General features: G+C 41.2%; 1 protein-coding gene across 1 annotated transcript in view; it reads left to right on the forward strand.

Moving 5' to 3' along the window:
- The first annotated feature begins 3,847 nt into the window (after nucleotides 1-3,847).
- Nucleotides 3,848-26,381, forward strand: part of DCBLD1 (discoidin, CUB and LCCL domain containing 1) — a 99,592-nt gene continuing 77,058 nt past the window's right edge. Inside the window, exon 1 of the mRNA XM_030198544.1 lies at nucleotides 3,848-4,290. Within this exon, the coding sequence (XP_030054404.1) occupies nucleotides 4,218-4,290 (73 nt within the window). The 5' untranslated portion in view covers nucleotides 3,848-4,217. The remainder of the gene's footprint in view (nucleotides 4,291-26,381) is intronic.

Consider the following 26,381-nt stretch of genomic DNA (forward strand, 5'->3'; position numbering starts at 1 on the left):
ATATTGTACTTCAGTTACTAAACTAAAAATAAAATCACTTTTCTTACCTTTGTTGCTGGTGATTTTATTATCTTATTCCTCGTTTCTGGTTCTGTTCCTCTAACTGTGCTCTGAACTCTATTTTCAGGGCCTCCTCTCTACTCACTATTTCTTTTCTCTCCTCCTCTCTTCTACACTTCTTCCCCTATAACATCTTTCACATTCAACTTTCTGCCATTTTTCTTCCTCCTTATAGGAAAGAGCAGCATGATGCGATTAATTGAGTTAAAATTATTAGTGTAAGTTAAAAATCTTAATGTGATTAATCACGTTAAATGAACAGTCCTAATTTCTACTGAAGTTTACACTGTTTAATTTTCTTGCCACTTTATTTTTTGGCATTTAATGCAAATTTATTTATTTATTTATTTATTTATTGTTATTAATATTTATTTACCACCTTTTTGAAGGAATTCACTCAAGGTGGTGTACAGTAAGAATAAATCAAACATGAGCAATAGACATGAACAGTAAAAATATTCAAATAACAATACAAAGTATGGCATAGTATACTACTTACAATGTCAACACAATACAAAATAGAACATTTTAATTGACAGTGTAGGGTATAAGCAAAGATGGAACCTATAGATAGGTAGGAGAGTAGGAGGAGTTAAATAAGGTGACTAATTTAAAGAAAGTTGCACATGAGATCAGAGAGATGGTTAACATATAGATAGCTGAGCGAACTTTCTCACTGGTCAGATAACCTTCATTTTTGTGATTTTTTGTTTTATTGGGGGAAATATTTTTTTCTTTTCCAACATTTTTCTCCTTCACACTTTCATTTATTTTTATGTTGAAGTTGTCATATAAATAAAACAGGCACTTAACTGAATGTGTCTATCCACTTGTTCAGTGAGCTCAACAGAGCGCTGCCGTTTCACTTTTCTGCTTTATCGGGAGCTACACCTGCAAAGTTATAATTTCAGATAGGCCTGAATTGGGAGAAAAATGTAAAGTTTCTATGAGTAAAATGCTATGGAATTCGTGCCGTTCCTATGGTTTGAATTTCTACCTTTGTCTGAGTGCCTTCCCTCTTCGTTTGCGGTGCTGACAACCTGATACAAAATGGCGCCGATCCACTTTTAAAGAGACGCTCATTAGTGCGGACCGATCAGCTGTTCCCCTTGTCTGATTGGTTTTAAAGGGGACGTGTCCAATCAACCGTGTTCTATCTTGTACTGCCCTCATTTTATAAGAACACTTTCCACTCTACTACTACTACTACTACTAATCACTCTTTGTAGCGCTATATAAGTGCTAAATAGTAGTAGTAGAAGTAGTAGTGGTGCTGTTTTCTCTAAGGGTTTTGCTAAGTGTGTATTCCAAATGTCAACCTGTTTTGACACTGTAGTTGTCTTTTCATTCACATGTGGATAGTCCAAGGCCTCTAGGAAATTCTCAACAGTCAGCTTTTTTTTGTCTCTGATGTCCTTCACAACTCAGGGAGGTGCCATTTGTCTCAGGTTGGTCACTTACAGAAAATTTAATTAGAAAATGGTCTGACCATGGTAAGGGTGTTACTTCAATACTATTATCTAAGAATTCTGGGATGTCAACCCCTTTGTAGAATACCAGGTCTAGCATGTGACCCTTTTCATGGGTTGGAGAATGAATCACCTGTGTGAATCCTAGTGCTGTCATTGCGTCCAGAAAGGCAGCTGTGGTGGTATCTGGGGTTTCGATATGTAGATTGAAATCTCCCATGACCACCAGCCTAGTGTAATTCAGGGTCACTTGAGTAATCAGGTCTAGGGAGTTCTAGCACAGATAATGTGTTGTTACGAGGTGCTTGGTATACCATGAGCAGCCAGATCAGTTTCTCCTCTTCAAGCTGGATTAAAAGAGATTCTGATTCATTTAGCTGGGGGATGGAAATTTAGTATTTGTCATCTTTCAAAATACTGACCTGGGGAACCTAAGGAATATAAGTGAAAAGGTGTCACTTGTATTCATTTTTTAAAACTTTATCTTTATTGTGTGTAACCCGGGTCTCACCGACCAGCTCAATCCTGTTCAACCCAGGCCTCAAAAGAAACTCTTTTTTTCTACTACTCACACTTTTCACACAGTTCAGTCTTGCTTGGGTGCAAGCCGGGGCCAGATAAAGATCCGGAAGGCTGTAGGATGTTAAGTTGGGTTTTGTTCCTGAGTATCTTTTAACAGTCTGGGAGTAAGCACTTCATTCTCTCTCTCAAGGAATACTCATCACACCAAGGAGTTATCTTTTAAGCAAACTTTACTGAACTGGCAGTAAATCCAAACTTCATAAGTCCTTATGTACAGTTAGCATTATCCATCCGAGGATACTGGGTACAGTCTTATCTCCTAATTAAACAGTTTCATATTGCAATCTCAAAATACATACAACTCCTCCAATTCATCACCCATCCCTTTGGGCTGTATAATCCATGGCTATGCTTGTAGCGTTGGTTGTCAGAAGCAGAACTTCTCCAGGATCAGACCTTCTTGTCTGTCCTCCAGGGATACAAATCACAGAGCAGCACCCTCTGGCCTTGAACAGGCTCTTCCCTGTTCCTGCTCTCAAGGTGGGCTCACCTTGCTCACTCAGAGCACTCTTCTCAAACAGATACTGCCTTTGGCTAACAATAACTCCCCCTTGACTCAGCCTTAGGTTTTCTGGCTTTAGCTTTCACTGATCTTGTGACCAGAAGCAGTCGTTTCGTGAGAGTATCTCTGCGTTTGATATTGTATGAAGGGATAACACGGTGGCGCAGCATATTGCTTCCAGCCCAGCCGTACGCTTTCTGCTACACTTCGTGACCCCTGACGCAGGCGCTGTGCGCCGAAACACGGACCGTGTCGGGTCCATTCTAGGATTCTTTCATCTATACATTTGATTAAAATTCTTATCCCCTTTTTTGAAGGCTCTTGGTACTTTTTGTTTTGCTGTTTGGACTTTTTGTTTGTACTTTGCTCCCTCTCTTTGCTATACCGCAATCCCCAACTGAGACATTTATCAACTTTGACTCCTCCCCATGCTGTTACCAGGGCCTCCAAGGGGGGGGGGGGGGCAGGAGGGACAAAATTCCCCGGGCCCGGGCCTCCAAGGGGGGTCAGGCACCGGGGTCAGGCCGCTGGTGCTGCAGTCCCCGGTCTTACCTGCCTGCCTTCTTGGCTCTGGGCCGCCCCTTGCATTCGAAGCGGCAGTCGCAGGTCTCCTCTCTTCTGGCCTTCCCTCCCTGTGTCCCGCCCTCACGGAAACCGGAAGTTACATCAGACAAGGGTGGGACACTGGGAAGGAAAGCCAGAAGAGAGATCTGCGACTGCCACTTCAAATGCAGGGGTCCCGGAGCCGTGAAGGCAGGCAGCGGCGGGGGGAGCGAGAGGGTGGCAGGGGCGGGCCTAATCTCTCGGCAGCCCTGGCTGTCACTCAATAACAAGAAACATTGCCCTCTGCAATTTACCCAGGACCTCACCTCCTTGGACTGGATCCTTTGCCACCCATAACTCAGAACCCTCCCCTAGAGAATCTGGCAAGTTCTCTCATGATGACACAAAGTAAATCCCCATTATAAAGAGGGATTACATGTGTAAACCAGACCAAAGGCAAGTTTTCCCTTAAGTTTTTTAAAGTGAACTAATAAATCAATTGCCAGAGACTCCTTTGTTCAATCAGCGCACTGGAGGGGAGGCCGGGTTGCACAGGGCAGGTCTGTTTTGTAGGGCCCCGCCTCTATCCTATAGCTTCCAATCAGACCATTGGGCGGGGCCGGGGCTGCACTGGGAATGGGATAGAGAGCAAACTTGCTGCCGCCCTGCCAGGTGTTGATACTTAGTTTTCTTTTCTGTAGCAGGTTGGGTTTTCTTTCTTATCTGAAACTATCCAGGGTTCATGATACTCCTTATGTAGTTTTGGCCGTACCAGTGTACTTCAGATATTGGGAAGGCATTTTGGCTACCAGGGAGAGAGAGATCATTTGTGTTGAGTGTACAATTTCTCCCTCCCCCCCTCCCCCATCATTTTGAAGAGTTGGCTCCGGTGGTCCTCCTACTACGGCTGTTGATTGCCTTGCCGGGTCTGTACCGCCTGGTGTCGCTGCAGCTGCGCACCTTGCCTGGAAGCTTGCTTTTACTTTTCCCTTTAAACCACTCCGGAGAGGAGAGCTGGTTCTCAGTACAGGTTGGAGAGTGCAGACAGGGAGGTGCTATCTATGGGCTACTCAGGGTTCTTGCTCCTGCTGCTGCTTCTCGCCTCTCCAGAATCGACGCTGACCGAGAGACCAGGTAAGTGACCCCCGCCGATCGGTAAAAAAACAGAGAGAGAGTTGCTGGTGCAGGACGCATAGACTGTGTGCGACCGGCGTGCTACTGCTGCTTAGTGTAATAGTTTTCAGGCTCTTGGATCCCAATTTAGTCTTAGCCAGTTAACACGTTCCAGTTGCCGCTCAGATATTGGGTGGGGGAAGTTCCCATAGCCTCAACACAAAAGCCAAAAAGCCATGATAGAGCTTCGGGGGGGGGGGGGGGGGCGTGAGGTTTACCTTTATTTGGAAGCTAGCCCAGGAAATTAAAAAAAAAAGTGTTATATTCGTGTGGATCGCACACACGTGAGGATGGCTTTTTGCCTTGGGGTATTTTTTTTAAAGCTAGTTTCTGTTTTGCCCAGCACTTTTTGCTGGAGAATATAGGGGTGACTGGCACCGAAACTCCTAACTAGGAAGTAATGCTTGCTGATGGTTTGTGGAAGGAGCTTCCTCTCTCTCCCACATCTATTTTGCAAAGAGCACAGTTGCTTTGTGTTTACTTCTAACGTTACTTCACCATTCAAAGCTACCATGAGTCAGGCTCATAATTGGCAAAATGAATATCGGTATTTTATGCAACGAGAAAAAGACGTCTCTTGATGCATTTTCAAACATTAACATTGCTTTCATCAGTTACTAAAGCAGCACATTTGTGTTGATTCCAGCGAGGTCATAATGAGGTGCTTTTACCTGTTTTTGGCTGGCTAACTTGGAGGGCCTTTTACTAAACCATGTTAATTGTTAACACGTGCTTAATATGGAAAAAAAAGGCTTACTGCAAAATATGCACTCTTCTCTCTCTTTTTTTTTTTTTTTCTTTTTCCCGCAGGAGAGGGTGTATTGTGGGCATGGGAGGTTATCCAGCTAGTACCTTCGCATTACTGTACACTAACTGGATAATGCAGATTTAAAGTGGCCCCGATGATCAATTCCCTGTGCTATTCCGAAGTGGCACCAGGAATTAACTCCCCAGTGATCAGCGCTAATAACATGCAAATTTAGATGCGTTATTAGCGTCGATCATAAGTGCGGAAGGATTGTGCCTCCTACACTTGTTTCACAGGTCCAGGCTGTCAAAAAGCCTGGTCCTGTCAAACACAGGAGCTGGAGGTCTGTGGGGACCCCCCCACCCCACCCTACATGAGGGCACAAAAAGTAACTCCCTAGTGGGCTACATACCCCACCCTGGTGGTCTAGCAGCCCCCATTCCCCCCGTACCTTGTAGTAGTGATATTGTAGTAGTGATAGAGGAGGGAGTAGCACTCCCTCCTCCTTCCAGTGCCGCCTCCATGGTTAAACTTACAACTGTTACCCTGTATGTAGTTGGTTTTAACTCACCTGTGAAGAGAACTAAGGTTCTTGCTGTGCTTCACAAGCGGAGTACTAATATAGCTCTCTTGCAGGAGACCCATTTAACTGCTTAAGATCATGGAAAACTTAAAACGATCATGAGTGCGAGAGGTCTATTACTCGGCCTTTAATGGGCGGCAGTGAGTCTGATCCAAGATGGCCGCAAGCTGTTAGTTTGCTGCGACTCACGCTCCCCCCAAAAAATGCCCAAACGAAGAGGGAGATTAGCGGGTAGGGCTTCCCCGCTAACTCCCTCATTACCTGGTCCGATGGATCGATATTTGAGATCGCAGGGAGTTCACCAAGACGGCGGTTCGCTTCCAGAGGTGCGCGCTGGCGAAACGGAGACTTCGGCGCTCTCTGGCTTTGAAGTGACCCTTAGCCCCGCCGAACGCACTCCTCCTCCCCAGCCGATTGGCGCCAGCTCTTTCCTCTTGGATTCGACGGGGTCCACTCCCGTAGAGGTTAGGGGCCCAGAAGATCGCCGAATCGAAGCCTCCCTTACTACAGAGGTGGGACTGGAGAGCAGTTTGCCCGTGGAAACGCCGCAAACTGAGGGGAGAGAAGCAGAGGGGCAGAGTGAGGACCGAGACCAGCCTTTAAGGTTTGAACTACCTAAAGAATTTATGACTAGACCAAAAGATGTGACATTAGAAGCTTTGTGGGATTTGGTTTCCAATCTAGGACAAGTTTTCCTTAAGCAGATAAATGACCTTCAGCCTGAAGTTATATCTCTGGAAAGCAATTTGGGGGTACAAGAGGAACAGATTAAAGACTTGAATGGGAAATTTGCTAATTTGGATCAGAGAATTATAAAGCTTGAAACGCTACAACCTACTATGGTGAAAGATTTGACGAGTCTTAGAGATAAAATGGAAACCTTTGATAATTACACTAAAAATCATAACCTAAGATTTATCAACTTTCCTAGACTTCAAAATGTTACTCCTATGGATATGCTGAAACGCTATATGCGTGAAAATTTACTAATTTCCGAACAGAATTTGCCACCAATGACTATGGTTTATTATATTCCTGGGAAAGGAACCTCTCAACCCGAAGCTCGATTAATGTCTCTCTCTTGCTTGAGACTTCTGATACCGAACTAGCAACTGCGGCTACATTGGTGGCTACAGTTGCATTATTACCAGACAAGAATTGGATCTTTCGTTTGTTTTTCCGAAATAAAGATAAACCCTTTTTGGGTTTAAAAGTTTTACTTTTTCCTGATGTCTCTAAGGAGACTCGACGACGAAGGAAACAATTCCTGCTCCTTAGGCCTGAAGTTCTACACTTGGGGGGTACCTTTTTTTTAAGATACCCCTGCAAGTGTATAATAAGGCTTAAGGAGAAAAAATATGTATTTACAGAGCCGTCTCATGTATCATAAGTACATAAGTAGTGCCATACTGGGAAAGGCCAAAGGTCCATCTAGCCCAGCATCCTGTCACCGACAGTGGCCAATCCAGGTCAAGGGCACCTGGCACGCTCCCCAAACGTAAAAACATTCCAGACAAGTTATACCTAAAAATGCGGAATTTTTCCAAGTCCATTTAATAGCGGTCTATGGACTTGTCCTTTAGGAATCTATCTAACCCCCTTTTAAACTCATAACCTCAGTGAAAACGGATAAGCGTTAATTATAAATGTTTGCTCTACTTAACAGTATTTGTATAATTTCCTTTTTTCTTTTTTGATAAACCTTTAGATAATTGGTCTCCAGTATTTTTCTGAAATCTTGGATCATATGTATGGACTTGAGTATAGTTTTCCTGTTAATGTGAAGCTCTAGCTTCACTTTTTTTTTCCTGTTTGTATTATTATTCTTTTTTTACATATTTTGTAAATTACTAGATACTTTTCCTGAACAAGCGGATTGTCTTGTAAAATATTGGAAAATGTTAATAAATATATAAATTAATGGGCGGCAGTGAGACACTGCCGTCCTGATCCATAAACACCTACCATTTCACTGTGATGGATAAGGAGGGCAGATATGTTATTGTGTCCGGGTAAGCTATGGGGGCAGAAGTTTTTGTTATGCTCAGTGTATGTGCCTAATGTCTACAGTCACAAGTTCTTAACCTTGGTTACTCATTTAGCTGCTTAACCAGGTTATCAATTAATGGTTGGAGGGAACTTTATTATCACTGTGAATCCTTTAATGGATTGTAAGCCTCCTAAGTTGGGAGGGAAGGATCATCATATTAAAGGAGTAAATTGTCTCATTCAGCAGCTTGTGGACTCGTGGTGCTTCCTTCACCCGGATGAGTTTGATTATACTTGCTATTCTCATGCACATAATGTATATGCACATCTGGACTATTTACTGTTCGCTCCTCGGATGCTCCCACATGTTGATAAACTGAGTATTGATGTACCTACTATGTTGAATCGCACACCTGTGTTTGCAAATTTAAATTTTCGGATAAAGATGCTGATTTTACCTGGAGGCTTTCATACCGTCGTTATCAGGACCCAGAGTTCCACCTTTATCTACGTACGAAGTGGCAGGATTATGAAGCCACTAACTCTCCTGAGGTCAGCCCTGTGACATACTGGGAGACCTTTAAGGCTGTTTTAAGAGGATATATTATGGCTTACCAAGTTCTCCTTAAGTGAATACGGGATGGGAGGTTGGCCTACTTAACTAGGGAACTGCAGGAGCTCAGGAGAATGCATATGACTAAAATGGGTTCCCCTTCTAAGCAAAAGTTGGTTCAGGTTAGGAAGGAAATGAATGTGCTACTGACTCCAAGTGTGGAGAGGCAGCTCTATTTTTTTTTTTTTTTTTTTATTATTTTATTTATTCATTTATATAATTAACACAAGCATAAAACTTGTTACATGTAATTCAGAGCACAAAGAAATAAAGAAATATATATACATATATACCAACATCATAGTATATCTCCATAACAAAAAAGGAAAAGTTGTTATCTATTTCTTTGTCTCTTCCTTAGACCACAAATCTGTTTAAGAGGGGGTGTAAAAGTAAAGATCAGGAAAAATCTAAATTTAAAAAAGAAGAAAAAGGTACTAAAGTAAGACATGGCTGCCTCTCCACCAACATAACTTTGAAATTTGCCCTTCAGATGTTATGTCTTTACTACTCTTTTCAGGTCTATGAAAGATTTCAATTGTTCTAGCATAAAGAAAACATATTTAAGTCCTAAATATTTAACAATACATTTACATGGGTAAGCTAATAAAAACGTAGCACCCAGTAACCGTGTCTCCTCTCTTAAATCCAAAAATTTTTTCCTTCTATCCTGTGTGACTTTGGTAACATCCGGAAATATCCATATCTTCTGGCCACAAAATGTTTGATGCATATTTTTAAAGTAAAGTTTCATTACCGCATTTAAATCTTGTTCAAACACATATGAGACCAAAAGTGTAGCCCTATTTGTTACTTCGGATAGAGAGTCCTCCAAAATTAAAGAAATATCTTTCAATTCATCAGGATTTCCATGATCCAGAGCCGCATGGTTCTCTTCCTGGAATTTTTTAGGAAGATAATATATTTTGTTCACAGGGGCAAGGTTTTGAGGTAACATTTTCAAATTTTCAGTCAAATATTTTTTAAAGAGTTCCAGAGGAAGAATTCCAATTGGTCTAGGAAAATTTAATATTCTCATATTCAGTCTCCTGTTATAATTTTCTATTTGTTCGATCTTTTGTCTAATGTTCAAATTATCTTTAATTATCACAGACATATTTTCTTGCAGAGGCAGCTCTATTTTCAGCATTACCAGCTGCATCATTGGAGAGGGAAGATTGGCAAGCTTCTTGCCAATCTGGTCCGCCCTTCTAGGAAAAAAACAATTGATTTACTAGCATCAAGGATGAGCAGAGGGAGATGCTTTACTAGCATTGCACATATCTCTCAGCACTTTGTAAAGTTTTACGAGCAATTGTTGAAGGGCCATATTGATGAGCAGGCCCATGATTCTTTTTTCTGAGATTTGCAGCTTCCCCAATTCAGTGATGTCAAACTTCAAGAGCTAAATAAACCTGTAGACTCTTGGGAACTTCAGGCTGTTCTTAAATGGCTTAAGCTCACCAAGGCGCACCAGGTCCTGATGGATTGGGTCTGGAATATTATAAAATTTTGAATGATTTGATGGTTCCATCTTTGAGCTCTGTGTGTGACAGTTTGTTACAGCGATCCGTCCAGGCCAATATGGCACATGTCTTCCTTCTGCCCAAACCAGCCAAAGATCTGGAACAGCCTCGTTCCTACTGACCAATTTCCTCAATCAGGATGTTAAGATTTTAGCAGCAGTGTTGGTGGGTAGGTTAAATAAATATTTGCCTTTGATTATTCATGAGGATTAGGTGGTTTTCGTTCCAGGTCGGTACACGTCCATTAATTTATGCAATGTTATGATGGCTTTGCATGATAAGAGGAAATCGGATCAGTCTGTCATTACAGGGTATTGGAGTGGAGTGCTGGCATAGTGAACTTCCAATTACGTCTATTATGACTAATATGAAGTATCTGAGAATATATTTAAACCCATCCATTTCAGAGATGTACCAGCATAATATTGTGGCGGGGATTATCAAAATTAAATCCCTCTGTCAGAGATGGTCTGATCTTCCTCTGTCCCTTATGGGTAGGGTGGCTGTGGTTAAAATGATTTCATTCCCAAGCTGTTATATCCACTATGGGCATTGCCTATTTGGGTTCAACGTCGAGAGGAAATGCTTTTGAGAACTGTTTTTCGCACATTTATTTGGCAAGGTCAGGCTGCCTGTATTATATCCTAAGTTAATTTTGGATAGGACACAGGGAGGGCTTAACTTTCCAGATCTTCAAGTCTATAATGTAGCGTTGCTGCTGAGGTGGAGTCACGAAATGGTGATGGGGGTTCAAAACTTTTTTCCCACTGGCTCTCTTAAGGAATTGATGTCACCCTTATTCCTTGCTTAATTTATTGCATGGGGATCCTCCACATCTGGGGAATTTTTCTGGGAGGCTCCGACACTTTTTAGAATGGCTTGGAAGTGGTGGCGGATGAGATTAGTGGTACTCCAAACGTGTCTTGTTTTCTTACTTTAGTTGATAACCCTTCTTTCCCTTCAGGGGTGGGGGTGTCAAAACTTTATGCTTTTGGAGCGTTGTGGCTGTTCAGCGTTCTATCAGCTCCTGCAGCAGGGGGAAGAGGGTTCCTCTTTTGAGCAACTTCAGCGACACTGGGCTATCCCCCCTACCCATCACTGGGTGGTTTTTTCAGACATCCCATTATTTTGATAGTTTATCTTACCAGTATGGTACTACCTAGGCATCTACCAAGTTGGATATCCTTTTTGCTGCTGTTCTTCCCTCTCTTAATAGCCTTTCTAGTTGGACTTGAATGGTACAGAATACTCTGGACACAAGGAGTATGTCTAAACTTTATGAACAATAGCAGCAAGATATGGGGCAGGACTTCACAACTGCCCTTCTCCCAACCCTCTTTGTTTCAGATTTTTCCTTCCTAAAAATGGTGGAACTTCGGGAAATGCAGTTTAAAATCTTACACAGAACGTACATCACTAGAGCACAGGGGAGTCGTTTGAAAATGTGGGATGATGGTAACTGTCTCAAATGTAAGATCCTCTTCAGGAACCCTGCTACATTCTTTTCTGGAATGTCTGAGACCTATCTTGTGGACTCTGGCTCTGAGATCTCTGGAGACTACTGTTTAGCATCAGGTGTCTGGGGACTATTCCACGCTACTTCTCGGTTCCTCTCAACCATTACTGGATCAGGGCTTGTCGCCAGTCACGTGCAGGTTTTGTGTATTGCATTGCTCAAAAAAACTCATTTTGCAATTTTGGATTTCTGTGGATAGCCCATCAGTAGATATGTGGTACTGTGAAATGAAAGATGTTGCATAGAGAGCGAGAGAAACAGAAAAAGCCTGTTAGGAGTCATTATATATATTATATATATATATATATTTGGTCGCCACAAGTTTAACTTCCTGGGAGGAGCTGATTTACTTTTGCCTCCCATGGGTTCCTTTGTTCTTGGATGGCCATTTCTTGGACGATTTTTGTTTTTTACCTTTTGTCATTGCTATTGCTGGTTGCTCTTGAATATTGTTTTCTTTCTTTTATTTGTTTTTCTCTCTCCATCTCTCTAGGGGTCTAATTGGGGAAAATGTCAGGGTGTGTGTTGTATGGGCAGAATGTGTGTTACAGTATGAATATGTGGAACTAGGTTGCATGAGGTGTGGATTTTAGATGTTTGGGATAGGTTTGTATTATTTCCAAAACTTTTGTGCTGCTGCAGAGTATGGAGCAGTGTATTTTGCTGTGAATTTGAATGTGCTTTTTAATATGTTTTTGCCTTTGTTGCTTTGAGGCATATAGGATGGCTCTGTATTTTGTAATTTTATTTTTTTAAATCTTTATTTTCAAATGTGCAATCTTGGCAGATATCAGCACAGTGATGTTCAATAACCAAACTGAAGCACTTTATTATGCAATAACTAAAGAAAAATCTGTATATCCAAATATGATTTAAATTTTACAATAATTTTGTATCCAAAATAACACCTTACAAGGGTATAATATGGTCAAAAGGTAGTAGTGCAAACTTCAAAAATGATGTGCAAAATCTTGTTTGACCTCGCAGTTTAGTAGCTGAAGTGCTATGGTGTATAGAAAATTAGCATATAGAAAATATTTGTGTTTTGACACTGTTTGAAGTAACTGGCCTAACGCTAACCAACTACTAATAGTCCTAATGATAGTTGATGTTATATTTTATAAACAAAATACTATACTTTAATGACAGATATAGATACTATAACTATAATGTGTGATCTTTAACCATATTCTAATTACTGGAATGACTATATGTAAAATAAAGTTGTTCTAAATGTCAGAAAAAAACCCAGCAAAAAAGAAGGCCTGATGACGGGTTAACTCCAGCTGGGCAATACGGGGACTAGGACGACAGAGGTGGTGGTCATTGAACAAAGTAGCTGTGTAGGGAAATAGGGGATAGTGAGATTAGATAAATATTCGGGGTGACCTAATCAGTAAGCTTTAAAAACAAGTGTAAGAGTCTTAAAAAATGATCCGTTTTTCGACTGGGAGCCAGTGGGACTTAATATTTCCATCCGTGATGGAATAATTTAACAGCAGTGTTTATAGAGTTTGAAGTTTCTTGAGAATTGAGCAGGAGCAACCAAGATTGGCAATGTTGCAGTAATCAAGCCTAGTAACAGAGAGAGAGTATCAAAGAGTGAAATGTGTCATGATCAAAAAACCTACAGACTGAACGAAGAATGAAAAACCTGTCTTCAATAGCTCTGAAATCTGTTATGAGAAACTAAGTTGGGAATCCAAGATGACGCCAAGATAACGGAAGGACTCCCATCAGGGACAGGGTGTGCCCAAGGACTTTAGGGAAGAGAAGGGGGAGAAAGACCACCCATGAACCAACATGCTGCTGTCTTTTCTTTATGTAATACTAATCTGTGAGAATATGGCCAGTCTGAGATGGAGAGGCAGTTTTGTAAAGGTTGAATGGAGGGCAAGGTAAGGTTAGTAGGATAAATCAGTAAGATATCATTTCCATAGAATGAAAGGAGACTCCTGAAGTTCAGATGAGAGTTGCCAAAGGGCTCAGGAAAAGATTATTAAGGGGAGAAAGAATTGATTCTTGTGGGACCCCACATCCAAGAGGGTGGGAAGCGGAAGAAGAAGATGACATTTGAACCTGGAAAGAGCGATCTGCCATAAAGGAAGTGAACCATGCAATTACTGTACCTGATTTACCCAAAGCCTCAAGACAGGAAAGTAGAAGAGAGTGATTGACCAAATCAAACGCTGTGCAAAATAACCATAACTACGTTATGTTTATCTAGATGAGAATACATTTCACAAAGTAAAGCAGTTAATACCATTTCTGTGCTGAAGTGGGACAGACCTAAAACCAGACTGCTTAGGATGAAGTGCAAGTATTTTATCCATAATTGCTAAAACTTGAAGGTAAACTGTTTTTTTCCAGAAGTTTGGACAAAAAAAACCATAAATTAGAAACTGGGCGATAATTTGCAGGAACTTGGGGTTGTAAAGATTTTTTTTTTTTTGTAGAATTGGGCGACTATTGCAGATTTCCATCAACTAGGATGTTGGCCAGAGGAAAGGCTATGGTTAATAAGAAGGAGAATTTTAAGAAGTAGTTCCAATTCAGGAACTTTAATCCATTGAGACAGAAAGGGATCAAGAGAGCAAGAAGTAGTTTTTATTGACTGAAGAACCTTATGAAGAGAGAGGGGCATCTGAAGCTGAAAGGAGGAAAGAGAAGATAGCATAACACCAGGGGAGGGTGCACTCATAAGTGGATGAAGAGGTAAGGGAGCTTGTATGTTTGAAGAGGGTCCAGGAGGTAAGGGAAAGGAAGGAAGAGATGGGAAAAAGACGTAGAAGGTTCACTGTTTTGATATAAAGAATTGTGATAGAATCTCAGCTGGAGAAGCTAATTTATCCTGGGTACTTGAAGGGACAGTCAAGGAATAAAAAATGGAATATAATTCCCTTGATGGATTAGGGGCCTTTCGTAAAAGATTGGCATAATACTGCTTTTTAGCCTTTCTAAAGTGGAATCTCTTCTGCATCCCAGTCTCTGGCCCTCACAGCTTGGCTGTTGAGATCTTAGAATTTGCTTGCTTGCATCTTCATGAGGGTGTCTCTAGGGTCTTGCTGGCTTCCAGAAAAGATTCCACTAAGAGGTGCTACTCTTTCAAGTGGATGAGGTTTGCTGTGTTCTGTGAGGGCAAAGCCTTAGACCCCCTTTCTTGCCCTACACAGACCCTGCTTGAATAACTCAAGACCAACTCTGTAAGGGTTCACTTTAGTGCGATTAGTGCTAACCATCACTGTGTAGAGGGTAAGCCCATCTCTGGACAGCCTTTAGTTGTTTGCTTCATGAAAGGTTTGCTTTTGATAAAGACAAATGTCAAACCTCCACCTGTGTTATGGGACTTCAATGTTGTCCTCACCCAGCTGATGAAAGCTCCTTTTGAGCTACTGGATTCCTGTCATCTGAAGTACCTGATCTGGAAGGTCTTGTTTTTGGTGGCTGTTGCTTCAGGCCCTAGTGGCGGATCCACCTTACATTAAATTTCATCATAACAGAGTAGTTCTCCACACCCCCCCCAAATTCCTGCCTAAGGTTGTGTCGGAGTTTCATCTGAACCAGTCGATCGTTCTTCCAACATTTTTTCCCAAACCTCATGCCCATCCTGGTGAAAGAGCACTGCACACCTTGGACTGCAAGTGAGCATTGGCCTTTTACTTGGACTAGGCCCTACAGTTAGTCCACCCAGCTTTTTGTTTCTTTTGATCCCAACAGGGTGGAGGTTGCCATTGGGAAATGCACAGTCTCCAGTTGACTGGCAGATTACATTTCATTCACTCATGCCCAGGCTGTGCTGATTCTTGAGGGTCATGTCAAGGCTCACAATGTCCGAGCCATGGCTGCGTTGGTAGCCCACTTGAGGTCAGCCTCCATTGAAGAAATTTGGAAGGCTGTAACGTGGTCTTCAGTCCACACGTTCACATCTCACTACTGCATTGAGCAGGATACCCGATGCGATAGTTGGTTTGGACAGACAGTTCTTCAGAATTTGTTTGGGGTCTAGAGTCCAGTTCCACCCCCCACCCCCGCCAGTTTTGTTCTGTTCCAGGCTATACTCTTACATGATTGTATATAGTTTCAGGTTAATTATTAGTTTGCCCTTGCCACTGCAAGGTCCAGTTGACGAAAGGTTATTGTTTTCGGTGAGCCTGTTAGCTAGGGAGGACCGCAGGCCATTCATTCTCATATACCCTCTCACATCCATTTGAAGTTTTTCATGCTGTGGGAAGGCACTCGCATGTTTGTGGATGACATCGCCCACATGTGAGAATGAATGACCTGCTGTCCTGGGAGAATACCTGGTACAGGTAAGTATCATCACTATACTGATGCCAGTGTTTTGCAGTGTAGTTATTTAGGGACAGACAGATGTAGTAAGAATGAACCAAACTATTACTCTCCCCAGATTTAGAAGCACCAACCAGAAAAATTAAATGCTCGGAGGAAAATTACACAGAAAGCTTCGGTTGGGAGTATACACATTTGGTATGACTTAAGAAGCAGTGCTGCTTTAAAAATTTTCAAAGTATCGGACACCAGTTTTTTTTTTTTTTTTTTTTTTGCTATCCTCTTCTCTAGTACATTTGAACAACTAGCTTGGATATGATTGGAATATGTCTGAAATGTCTCAAGAGTATGATAGGCTACTTGGGAGATTCAACAAGTTATGCTATAAATGGTAACACTGTTGCATTTTGCCACTTGAGTATAGAATTCTGCAGGAAACATAATTCTGCTGTGCAGTGGAATCTGTTGGCCTTAGTATGGTTTGTATTAATTTTTTTAAATACTTGATGAACAAAACACAAATTGCAAACCATCTGTTTGTATTTGTGATTTGCAGAATGCCAATCAAGGGGATGTGGTGGGAGGAGTGAAATTGGAATCAAGGTATATAAAGTATGTAATAATAATAAGTAAGTTTTCTAACTCTTGCATCTTGCTCTCCGTAGTGACTTGATTTACTAAAAGGTAATGCTTTCTGTAAATATGCATCAGTCTGTATCACCTTACTGCAGGTTTCATTTTATGTAATGGGACCTGTTTACTAATTCTATGCAGGTTAACCCAGTTATGTATTTTAATAAATCAAGGCCTGTATGTTATTGTGTGTTTAAAGGTTTTTGATAGTGTTAGCTATATGTGCTTCCTGGAGACTATACACGTTGAAGCTGGAGTGAGGGGCAGTGTTCTCGCTAAGTGGCTTTGGGTGCAGGAGTCCTCCACCAGTGTTTTCTATCAGTGGGAGTGATGTGATATGTTTTCAGTCAAGAAGGACAGGCAGATCCCTTGAGATTAAAAGCATATCATCATCGCGTCGCCTTCCTCTGTGTCATTAAATTTCATTCTTCTAACAGAACTTACTAAACTTTTTTTCACATAGACAAAAAAAAAACACCTTAGTAAATCAGGCCCATAGTGTGAAAGTGATTCAGCAAGCAGCTAAGGTTTGGTTGACTGAGTAATTTAATTGCTCAGGTAAATGTTGCATGAGTATGTATTTCTTGGTAGGAAGTTTCAGTCCTTCAATTTCTCAGCCAGGGTACCTGGTGTGAATAACCTGATCTGCCTGAAGCAAGTACTTGAGTTTCTGAGGACAGGAGCATTCTCTTCCCATACTGGGATTGTTGATGTTTGGCCAACTTTGGAAAAGCTCATTCTTGTATGGCATGCTATGATTTGAAGATTTGTGTGGCAAGTTATTCTCTTACCCCCCCCCCCCCCCCCCCGAAATCATTTGCCAATAATCTTGAATATGTTTAGTAATTTTAATAAATTACTTCCCTGGGAGGAGCCACTCTTACAAGAGTTGAAGATTGCCCCTCCTTTGTATGTGTTTGGGTTTTTATCCTAACCTGGACTAGTTTCAGAACTTAGAGACACATTATTAAGCAGCAGCTTACATCCAAACCTGAGTCAGTATGAAATGACTCAACAATTTTACTGAAAAAAATAATCTCATTCCACTGAAAGGTTAAATAGTCAGTTTAACTGTTGTGCTAGATTCATCACTTTAACATGGAAGCCCAGAGTGGTAACATCAAGATAGTATTGCGCTATGTGTGTCAGACTTGTTCATGTTAAGATGTAATGCATTTTAGAACAGGGATGCAAGCTCTTGTGTTGTCAAAACTATGGTAGTAGATGGAGAGACATACTTACCATATATAGTTTGATTTCTTAGCTTAAGGCTGACTGAAAAGCTGTTTCTAGCCAGCCTTGAGTTTAGTAAATGAGGCATGATTGTAGTGGGGGGGAGGGGGTTGTGCTGTTTCAGTACTGGTTTTTATTGTGGTCACTTTTTTGTTAAATGGATATAATTTATCAATGCTTATTTATAATTGGGTTATGGAGTATTTGTTGGTTTGTTTTGTGACAGTATTTTATGGTGTCTGTTTTTTGTGTGTTTCATTAGCATGTTTTTATTATTGTTTAGACTATTATGGTTTATTGATTTAGAACTGTCAATCTAGAGTGCTCTGGTGCAAGTGATCTAGTTTGGAAGTGTCAGTAAAGTGTTATGGATGTTTTTATAGTAGTGTGCTGCTTATACACAGGTAACTTCCCAGGTTCCCTGCTTTTATTGACTTTAAAATTATTTAAAACAACTAAAAGCTTGCAATAGCAAAGCGGCTGCAAGTCAGTGTGTTTACACTACAGGTTCTCTGGAGCTATTTGGTGAAATGTGGTCAGTAATGTATTATTATTATTACATTTGTACCCCGCACTTTCCCACACATAGGTTCAATGCGGCTTACATAGTAAATAGAATTACAAAGTCTTGAATGAGAATGTTACAAGTTGTAGTAAACATAGTAGTAGTGGGGCTTAGCCAGTTATCTGCAATATTTAGTGATTTTTGCTATGGGAGATGGGGCAGCCATAATTCAAACCATGCAGAAAACAGCAATTGGGGTTTGCTGTAGCTCTCCTAGATTTGTGCATGTGGCACCTACTATTTCATATCTATTGGCTCCCTGTACCCCTTCAGATCTGATTCAACATTCTTCTTGCCCACAGAGCTGCTTTGTAATGGTATCCACTCTACTTGTCCTCTTTTTTTTGCTTTTTCCCTACATCTTTCTCACTTCTAGCATGAAATCCTTCTAGCAGTGCCCCCTCCTCCAGTAGTCCACTGTGGACTAGAATCTCACTGATGGTCAGCCTTTTTCTTCATCGACCCTTCTTTATAGAACTTGCTGCGTTCCTCCCTTCATAAAAAGTCTTCATAGAAGATGTTTAGGGTGAGTTTTGTTTTTTTTTAAACCCTGTTTCTTTGAGAAGACCTTTGGTGCCATGGGCAGGAGTTGGGGCTTCCTAGTCACTGCTGGCAAGTGAAGTCAACTGTTGTATCAATTCCCAATGCTATTTCGATTAGGGGTGGGCAACCTCGGTTCTCAAGGGCCAGTTGGGTTTTCAAACTTTCCATAATGAATATAGATGAGATTGATTTGCTTCTACTGTATGCAGATCGATCTTGTGCATATTCATTGTGAAAATCTTGAAGTCCCAACCGGATTGTTGCCCACCCCAAATTTAGAGCCTTCTGCTTTACCTTTTAATGGAGTTTTCTGCATACAGTTCACTCCTTTTATTGACCTATAAGTGCATTCACTCTGCAGCTGCTCAGTATCTCTCCACTCTCATCTCTCCCTACATCTCCCTACATTCCTCCCTGGGTAAATCTCTCTTATCTGTACCCTTCTCCTCCACTGCTAACTCCAGACTCCGTTCCTTTTATCTTGCTGCACCATATGCCTGGAATAGACTTCCTGAGCTGGTACGTCAAGCTCCATCTCTGGTCATCTTCAAGTCTAAGCTAAAAGGCCACCTTTGTGATGCTGCTTTTGACTCTGAACCCTTATTTAATCATCCTCACTTTAATATTCCCTTATCTCGTTTGTCCTGTTTCTGTCCTAATTAGATTGTAAGCTTTGTCGAGCAGGGAATGTCTCTTCATGTTCAAGTGTACAGCACGTCTAGTAGCGCTATAGAAATTAGTAGTAGTAGTAGTATTCCTTCTTTCTCGTAACTAGCAAAACAATTTACAGAATTTATTTGTGAAAGGCAGTATCGCAAGTGCCATAAACGTCAAGAAAATATTCACTTTGGATTTTATTACTGCTCTTTCTAGCCTGTGCTCAAGGGTGAGTTGTATTGAGGTACATTAGATTTGTCTCTACCCAAGGTCACAACTAGCATCAGTGGGAGAAGCAGGATTTGAACCATGGCTTTCCTGGGTCTCAGCCCTCTGCTATATCTACTAGGTCACTCCTTCATCTGAGCCTGGAAATGAAAGTGTAAAATGTCTGAAGAGAGAGGTCCAGTTGAATTTGTGTTTAGTTTTTATTGTACTTAGCATATAAGGGGTGCGAGAAGGCTGTTGAGAGACATGTCTCTGTTTGCCAGTGGTTGGGGGAAAGGTTAATCTGGAGATTGAATGAGGTTAAAAGCATAAGGGACATCAGTATGAATGTTAAAATCCTCAAGAATGAGGGAAAGGGAGGGTGATTCGAGAATGACTGCCTGTTGGCTTTCCTTCTATCAGTGAGAAAGGAAGAGAGGAAAAATTAGGGGGTGGTTGATATAATTTTTCTTCTTTTGATCTTTTTTAAACCGCGTTAAGTCTGAGTCGGTGAATGGCAGTATATCAAAAATAACCTAACCTTGATAAATGACAGCTACCTGGAGAGGTAGCAGAGTGAATAGTAGAGTGGGCTTCGAAGGAAGAAAAGCAATGAAACTAAGGTGGAGAAGTCAAAACCTACAAGAAACGAGAGTAGCAGCCCAGCACCACCACCACGGTGGTGAACCAGGCAAGGTGTATGGGAGTAAAGATAACTTCTTCTGTGACAGAGGGCAGCAACAAGTCGTCTTGGTAATAAGATAATGGAGAACGTAAGCAACTTGTTAGAGCCCAAAACAGGGCACATGAGAGCGAGGAGGGAAGGAGAATGATAGGAATAAGATTGGAAGGTTGTAGGTTGATCTGCACAGGTGGGCTGAGAATTGCTTCAGATGTTCAAGATTGCAAGTGATATCCCCAGCTGCGGAGAAGAAGCAGAAGAAGAGTAAAGAGAGGAGTTGGGGGAGGCATGACAACGGTGACAAAGCTGAGATGTGCTCATACAGAATGGAAATAACCGAATGGAGGGAAGAAAACATTGAAGCTCAAGTGGAGGAGTGGGTAGAACACAAAATGGCTGGTGGGGTGACAAAGTAGAGAACGGGCAGTGTGGTCTTGAAGTATATAGTGGTTTAAAATTTGGAGGAAGATTGGGGAGATTTAGCATCAGGAAGATAGTATAGTGGAGCCATAGGAACTAGAAGAAAAAAAAAATTGCAAACCCATGCATAAGGTACGATAAGTCATGTCTTCTGGTAAGTAGCTAGTGGAAGCCTTGAGTGGGTTGGGGTGGACCTGGGAGTCACTCAGAGGATGGTGGGAGGAATATTTAGATGAACTGTAAACTTCCCTAACACCGTTGGTAGAAGGAAGAAGCTGTCTGTAAGGAGCCTCCTCAATGCGTGTTGCTTGTAAGAACTGACTTGGTCCTACAAGATTGTCTTGGTTTTTATTTGTATTGTAAACCGCTTTGAACTTTTCAGTTCTAGTGGTATAGCTTATCTGTGTTGAAAAGTTTCTCAAACCCTTGCTTTTCAATCGGGCACCTCCTTGTTAACATTCCTGATATTTGTCTGACTACCCTCTCTTCGCACCTCTTTTTTTTTTTTTTTGTCTAATCTTAATCCTATCTGCCTCCTCTTCTTTGTGAGTTTTATTGTTAACCACCTAGCTGCCAAATGGTGATTGGCGGTATATCAAGTGTAATAAGCTAGAGGACATGAATTGAGGTTGCAGGGAGGTAGACTTAAGAGTAACATCAGGAAATAATTTTTCGCAGAGAGGGTAGTGGATGCCTGGAACACCCATCGAGGAGAGGTGGTAGTCAAAAACGGTGAGTGAATTAAAAAATGTGTAACATAGACACGGGGGATGGGGATGGCTAAATAGAAGGAAGATGGAAATGCAACATGGCTGTTGAGGTGTTACGTTGAGCAAGTGTGATGGGAACTAAGGCTGATGCCAGACAGATTTCTATGGTCTGTGTCGCACAAATACCAAAAGACAGGTGAAACTTCGGCAATTCCAGTGTTGTAGATCACTTTGTCACATGCTGCGAGTGAAGGTGATGTGCAGCTTTTGGGGGGGGGGGGGGAAGAGAGGAAGACATCTTGAGTGGTAAATTGAATACTGTCAGCAATACTTGGAGTCTTGTGTGGCTGCCTATATGGTTGGCATAGTGGAGACTTGACAACCAGTGTTTAATCATGGGTGACTGGGGCCTGTACAAAGTGGCAGGCACAGCTCTGGCCACCTTGTTGGGCAGACTGGATGAACCATATGGGTCTTTAACTGTCGTCTGCCTCTGAGTAAACTTCTAAGTAGCACTCCAGGTTATCTGAAAAAAGGACCAGTGCAATCCAGGTTCACAAAAGGCTTATTGTAGAGCTTGCCCAAAACCAGGGTCTTGTTTTGCAGAAACTGAATCTGTAACCGAAATTGGCCGCTCAGTTTCGGTAGCAACTGAAAATTAAACTGGCCCCACCTGCCAGTGGTAGCCCCTTCCAAATCCATCCTTGGCGGTAGCCGCCTCCCAGAGATTGTGGCAGCCATTTTGAGATTGAAACCACCACGGGCAGGCATGACCCTTAGTGTAAATGTGTTTACTGTACCTTCCATTTTTTTCTAAAGAGGCCTATTTGCTAATATATCGTTTGCAAATCAATAAGGTAGCAGACTTGCGTGACTGGGTGTGTTTGTCTGGTAAGTAGCTGTGATTGCTTCATCCATATTTAAGCTCAACACTGCAGTGGCTTCATGTTGCTGAGTATCCAGGACTCTGTACCCACCCTCCTTCCCCTAAACCAAAATCGTTCAAGGTTACTTTATTTGGTAATCCACTTAAGGATAACCATTAAAGTGGGGTACATAAAAATATAATAGCAATGTAATCAAAACAAACTGAAAAGAGAACGCCAACCAACTAAAAAAGAAGCAGAAAGGAAAGTAAATGCAACAGTAAAACAACAAAAAAAGACAAGAATCTAGCAGAATCCATATTTTTGATACTATTTCAATTTGCTGTTTTTCAAGTTTACCTTGTTTATTGTATTTGTTTCTATTTGGCCATTTTTGCTATCGTTATGCTGTTACACAATTGTAAGTTTTTATGTTAAACTGTATCGGCTGTACACCACCTTGGGTGGATCTCATCATAAAGGCGGTTAATACATTCCAATAAATGTATTAATCATTATCCAACCCATAATATCTTGCAAAGAACATAACAGTTTATCTAACACGGAACCTCTTGCTTTCCAAAAAGGAATATATACCTGAAGGTCATCCACAAATATTGCAAACTTTGAGATTTGGTTCAAAATGGCATCGGTTTGCAGCCAGTTAATGTTAACAGTGCTAACTAAATTGCTTAAAATACAAACTTGGCGCTTGGTTTTCCTCTGTTGCGTCCTCTTTAGCTTTTACCCAATTTTTTTTTTTTTTTTTGTTATACAGATTTTTAAAATAAAATATGCCCTCTTTGTTTTAATTGTTCCTTCCCATTTTCCCCCTTCATCTTTGGTTCTCGTTGCACAGTTTTCTTAGCTCTAATACCTGTGTGGGTTTGTGGCAAGTGTCCTCCCCACAGCACCCTGATTTACTTGACTCCGTAGTGATAGGAAGTGAAGAAGAGAGGGGGAGCTTTTAAAAACAAAATGTAAAATCATAAGAATGAAATGCAAATGAGGTGTATCTTGACTTTGTTTTGATTTTCACTGCCAAATAATTTAATCTGAAAGCGTGCTAGGGTTGGTGCTTGAACAGCCAAACTGAGGAGGTTTCCCTAGCCATCTCTACCCCAACCAGCACGTAGAAAGGAAACAAACAATTATCCAAAGCTCTGAAGTTTGAGTTAATGGCTAGATCCCATAGCTGCTAAGCTTGCATTGCTGAGATAAGCAGACACTGATAGCCAGCCTGCATGCACACTGTGTTCCTGACAGTCTGGTTCTGCCTGTTGGATCAGTTAAGAAATATTCTCCTAGGAGCTGTGAAATGTGCATGATCCGTGCAGCTGTCCTATAATTATGTGGAATGCAAAAGTTCGCTAATCAGGGGTTAGCGCTCTTCACCTCTTGCAAGGGCATGTTGCAAAATGTTCACCTAAATGCCATGACTTAAAGAATCCTAGGATCAGTGGTTTCTCTCATTTAGCAGTTCTGTTGTGTCGAAAAGAGCTCTTTGTGTGTGTTCCCAGATGCTGAAATACTGCTTTTTGTGACACTTTTCTAGTTACTGTAAGACTTGTTTATATTTTTTTTCCAAGACTTGTTTTCTCAAATTTTGTTGTTAGAAGAATCAGCAGAGACAATCAAATCTAGAACCGTCAAAAGTTATCGGAAACAATCTAAATTGGCACAGTGATATGTCCCTGGCCAATTTCTGTAGGTGAGATTGAAATGAGGCTGAAACTCTGCTTTGTGGTATTAAACCTGAAATCTTTATTTCCCATCTTCCATTCCATTTTATTAACCTGATATCTATCTATCTATCTATCTATCTATAAAACTCACCCTCAACATTCTGAAGACAGTGACGTCAGTGAAGCCAAGCCACTGACTTCCTTCAAACCAGGGTTCAAAGGTTCGTGGTGGTGAAGCCACCGAAATCGCTCCGGGCCCCGCCCTCGAGGGCGGAGCAATGGCAGAACAACGAAGGGGTTGGCAGGGAGGGAGGCGGGGGGGTGTTGGGAAATCACTCCGGGCCCCGTCCTTGCGTCAAACATCATGACGTTGAGGGCGGAACAATGGCAGAACAACGAAGGGGTTGGCAGGGAGGGGGGTGTTCGCGACAAAAACCTTGATGGCAGAACAACGAAGGGGTTGACAGGGAGGGAGGCGGGGGGGTGTTGGGAAATCGCTCCGGGCCCCGCCCTCGCGTCAAATGTCATGATGTTGAGGGCGGAGCAATGGCAGAACAACGAAGGGGTTGGGCGGGGGGGGGGGGGTGTTGGCGATGAAAACCTTGCTAGCGCCCGTTTCATTTGCTCAGAAACGGGCCTCTTACTAGTATTCAATATTCAAAACAGTAGTTTAGAAAAATGATCTGACAGCCACCCAACTTAAAACACAAACTAGGAAAAAGCAAGTTCTCAATAGAAGCTTAAAAAGAAGTGGCACACATCCCTGCAATATATCTAGCTGCAAACTGTGCCAGCACATTTCACAGGATCCCACAGTCATTCACATGGGAAAAATATTCGGCATAAGGGGATTCTTCACATGTTCGTCTTCAAATGTGGTATATATCATTCAGTGTAAAATGTGCGTGAAGGGTGCTGTATTGGAGAAACCAGCCAGATGCTAAAGACGAGACTCGGTTTACATAGATATCATAATAAACATTCCAATGCCAAACAGGATGTCATCTCTGTGGGACTGCACTTTACAAAATCAGAACATTGCATCAATTATCTTTCAGTGAGAATGCTACAAGGAAATTTTAAGACAATCCAGGGATGTAAGACATTTGAAGTCAAAATGATGAAATATTTTGATATTCACTAGACAGGACTTAACAAGGATCTGTCACTTATCCACTTTGCTTGCACATAACCCACCCCACCTTCTTCCTGTGATACTGTCATTGGAATGCTTTTGTGTTTCTGTTGTGTGTGTATATGTATGTATGTATACATACACTGGTATTTGTCAACATCTGAAGAAGGGTTACCGTCAAAAGTTAATCAAATAATGTTAGTCCTGTAAAAAAGGTGGTATTGTAAATATTTATTACCAATTTTTTTTTTTAAATATGGCAAAATAAAATCCTCCTCTCTTAAAGCAACTACTTATAAATCTGAGTAAAGAGCCATACCTTTAAATATTTCTGGAAAAGCAAATATATATTTATTTATGGCATTTGTATGCCGCATTATCCCAAACAAGTTCAGGTTTAATGTGGCTTACATCAAACTTTTAAAATTACAAGAGAACTATAGTGAAAATACAAAACAATAATAGGTAAAAACATCAAAGCAGCAAGATGACTCATTTTGAAATAAATTAAAAGAATAACCATCACCAATAGTGGCAATGAATTCACTAAATAAGAATGCTTTCAACATTTAAAACACTTTTTTGATTAGCTTTTTAAAGCAACACCTTCAGATCAGAGATATCAGTATATATATTTGAAAGGTATTAATCCGCAAACGAACCTTTTATGATGATTCCCAGTTTTTCCAGCTCTGTATTGTGTGTCACTGGACTGTGTTTGGGGTTGTAGCCTTTTTGTTTCAAGGATTGTCAGGATTTTTAGGTGTTTAACTTTTTCTTTTGGGTCAGAGCAGATGCGATGTATTGTGTAGCTTGGCTGTGTTTAATAGATTATTTTTTTGTATGTGAGGAGTGGAAGCTGAAGATGTTATAAATCACTTTATTATCGCATGCTGCAAGTAAGAATGCTTTGCAATTCAGGGGGGAGGGGAAGACGACTGGTAAGGTGAATATTGTCGGCAATACTTGGGGATGATAAAAGGTTATAACCAAGATTCCATTTTTGGCTGCCTATATGTGGTTGCCAACCAATGTTAAGTATGGGTGGCTGTAGCTGTAGTATGTGGTAGGTGTGGCTCTGGCCACCTTGTTGGGCAGAATGGATGGACCATGCGGGTCTTTATCTACAGGCGTTTACTAAGTTAATATAATAAAGGCATGGATTACCAACAAAAGATTAGGAGGTATGAAAAACTACAATCTGTGAATTAAAACCAGACATGCACTAGTTTATTAATTTGAGGCTTTGTGGACTGGTGACTGTCTAGAACCACTCCTAAACTCCTTTATGGTACACTAGTAGGGCAGTTTAAAGAGAACACTAATAAAGCAGAAGATGTTGCTTAGTTCAAAACAAGCTTATTACCTGTAAGTCAATAAGAAATGCCTTCAGACAGTTGTGTAGGTTATACTGTTCCTCCAAATTGATTCTTTGCAAATTAAGCAATGAA

The sequence above is a fragment of the Microcaecilia unicolor genome, chromosome 3 (assembly GCF_901765095.1).
Source record: "Microcaecilia unicolor chromosome 3, aMicUni1.1, whole genome shotgun sequence".
Lineage (NCBI taxonomy): Eukaryota > Metazoa > Chordata > Amphibia > Gymnophiona > Siphonopidae > Microcaecilia > Microcaecilia unicolor.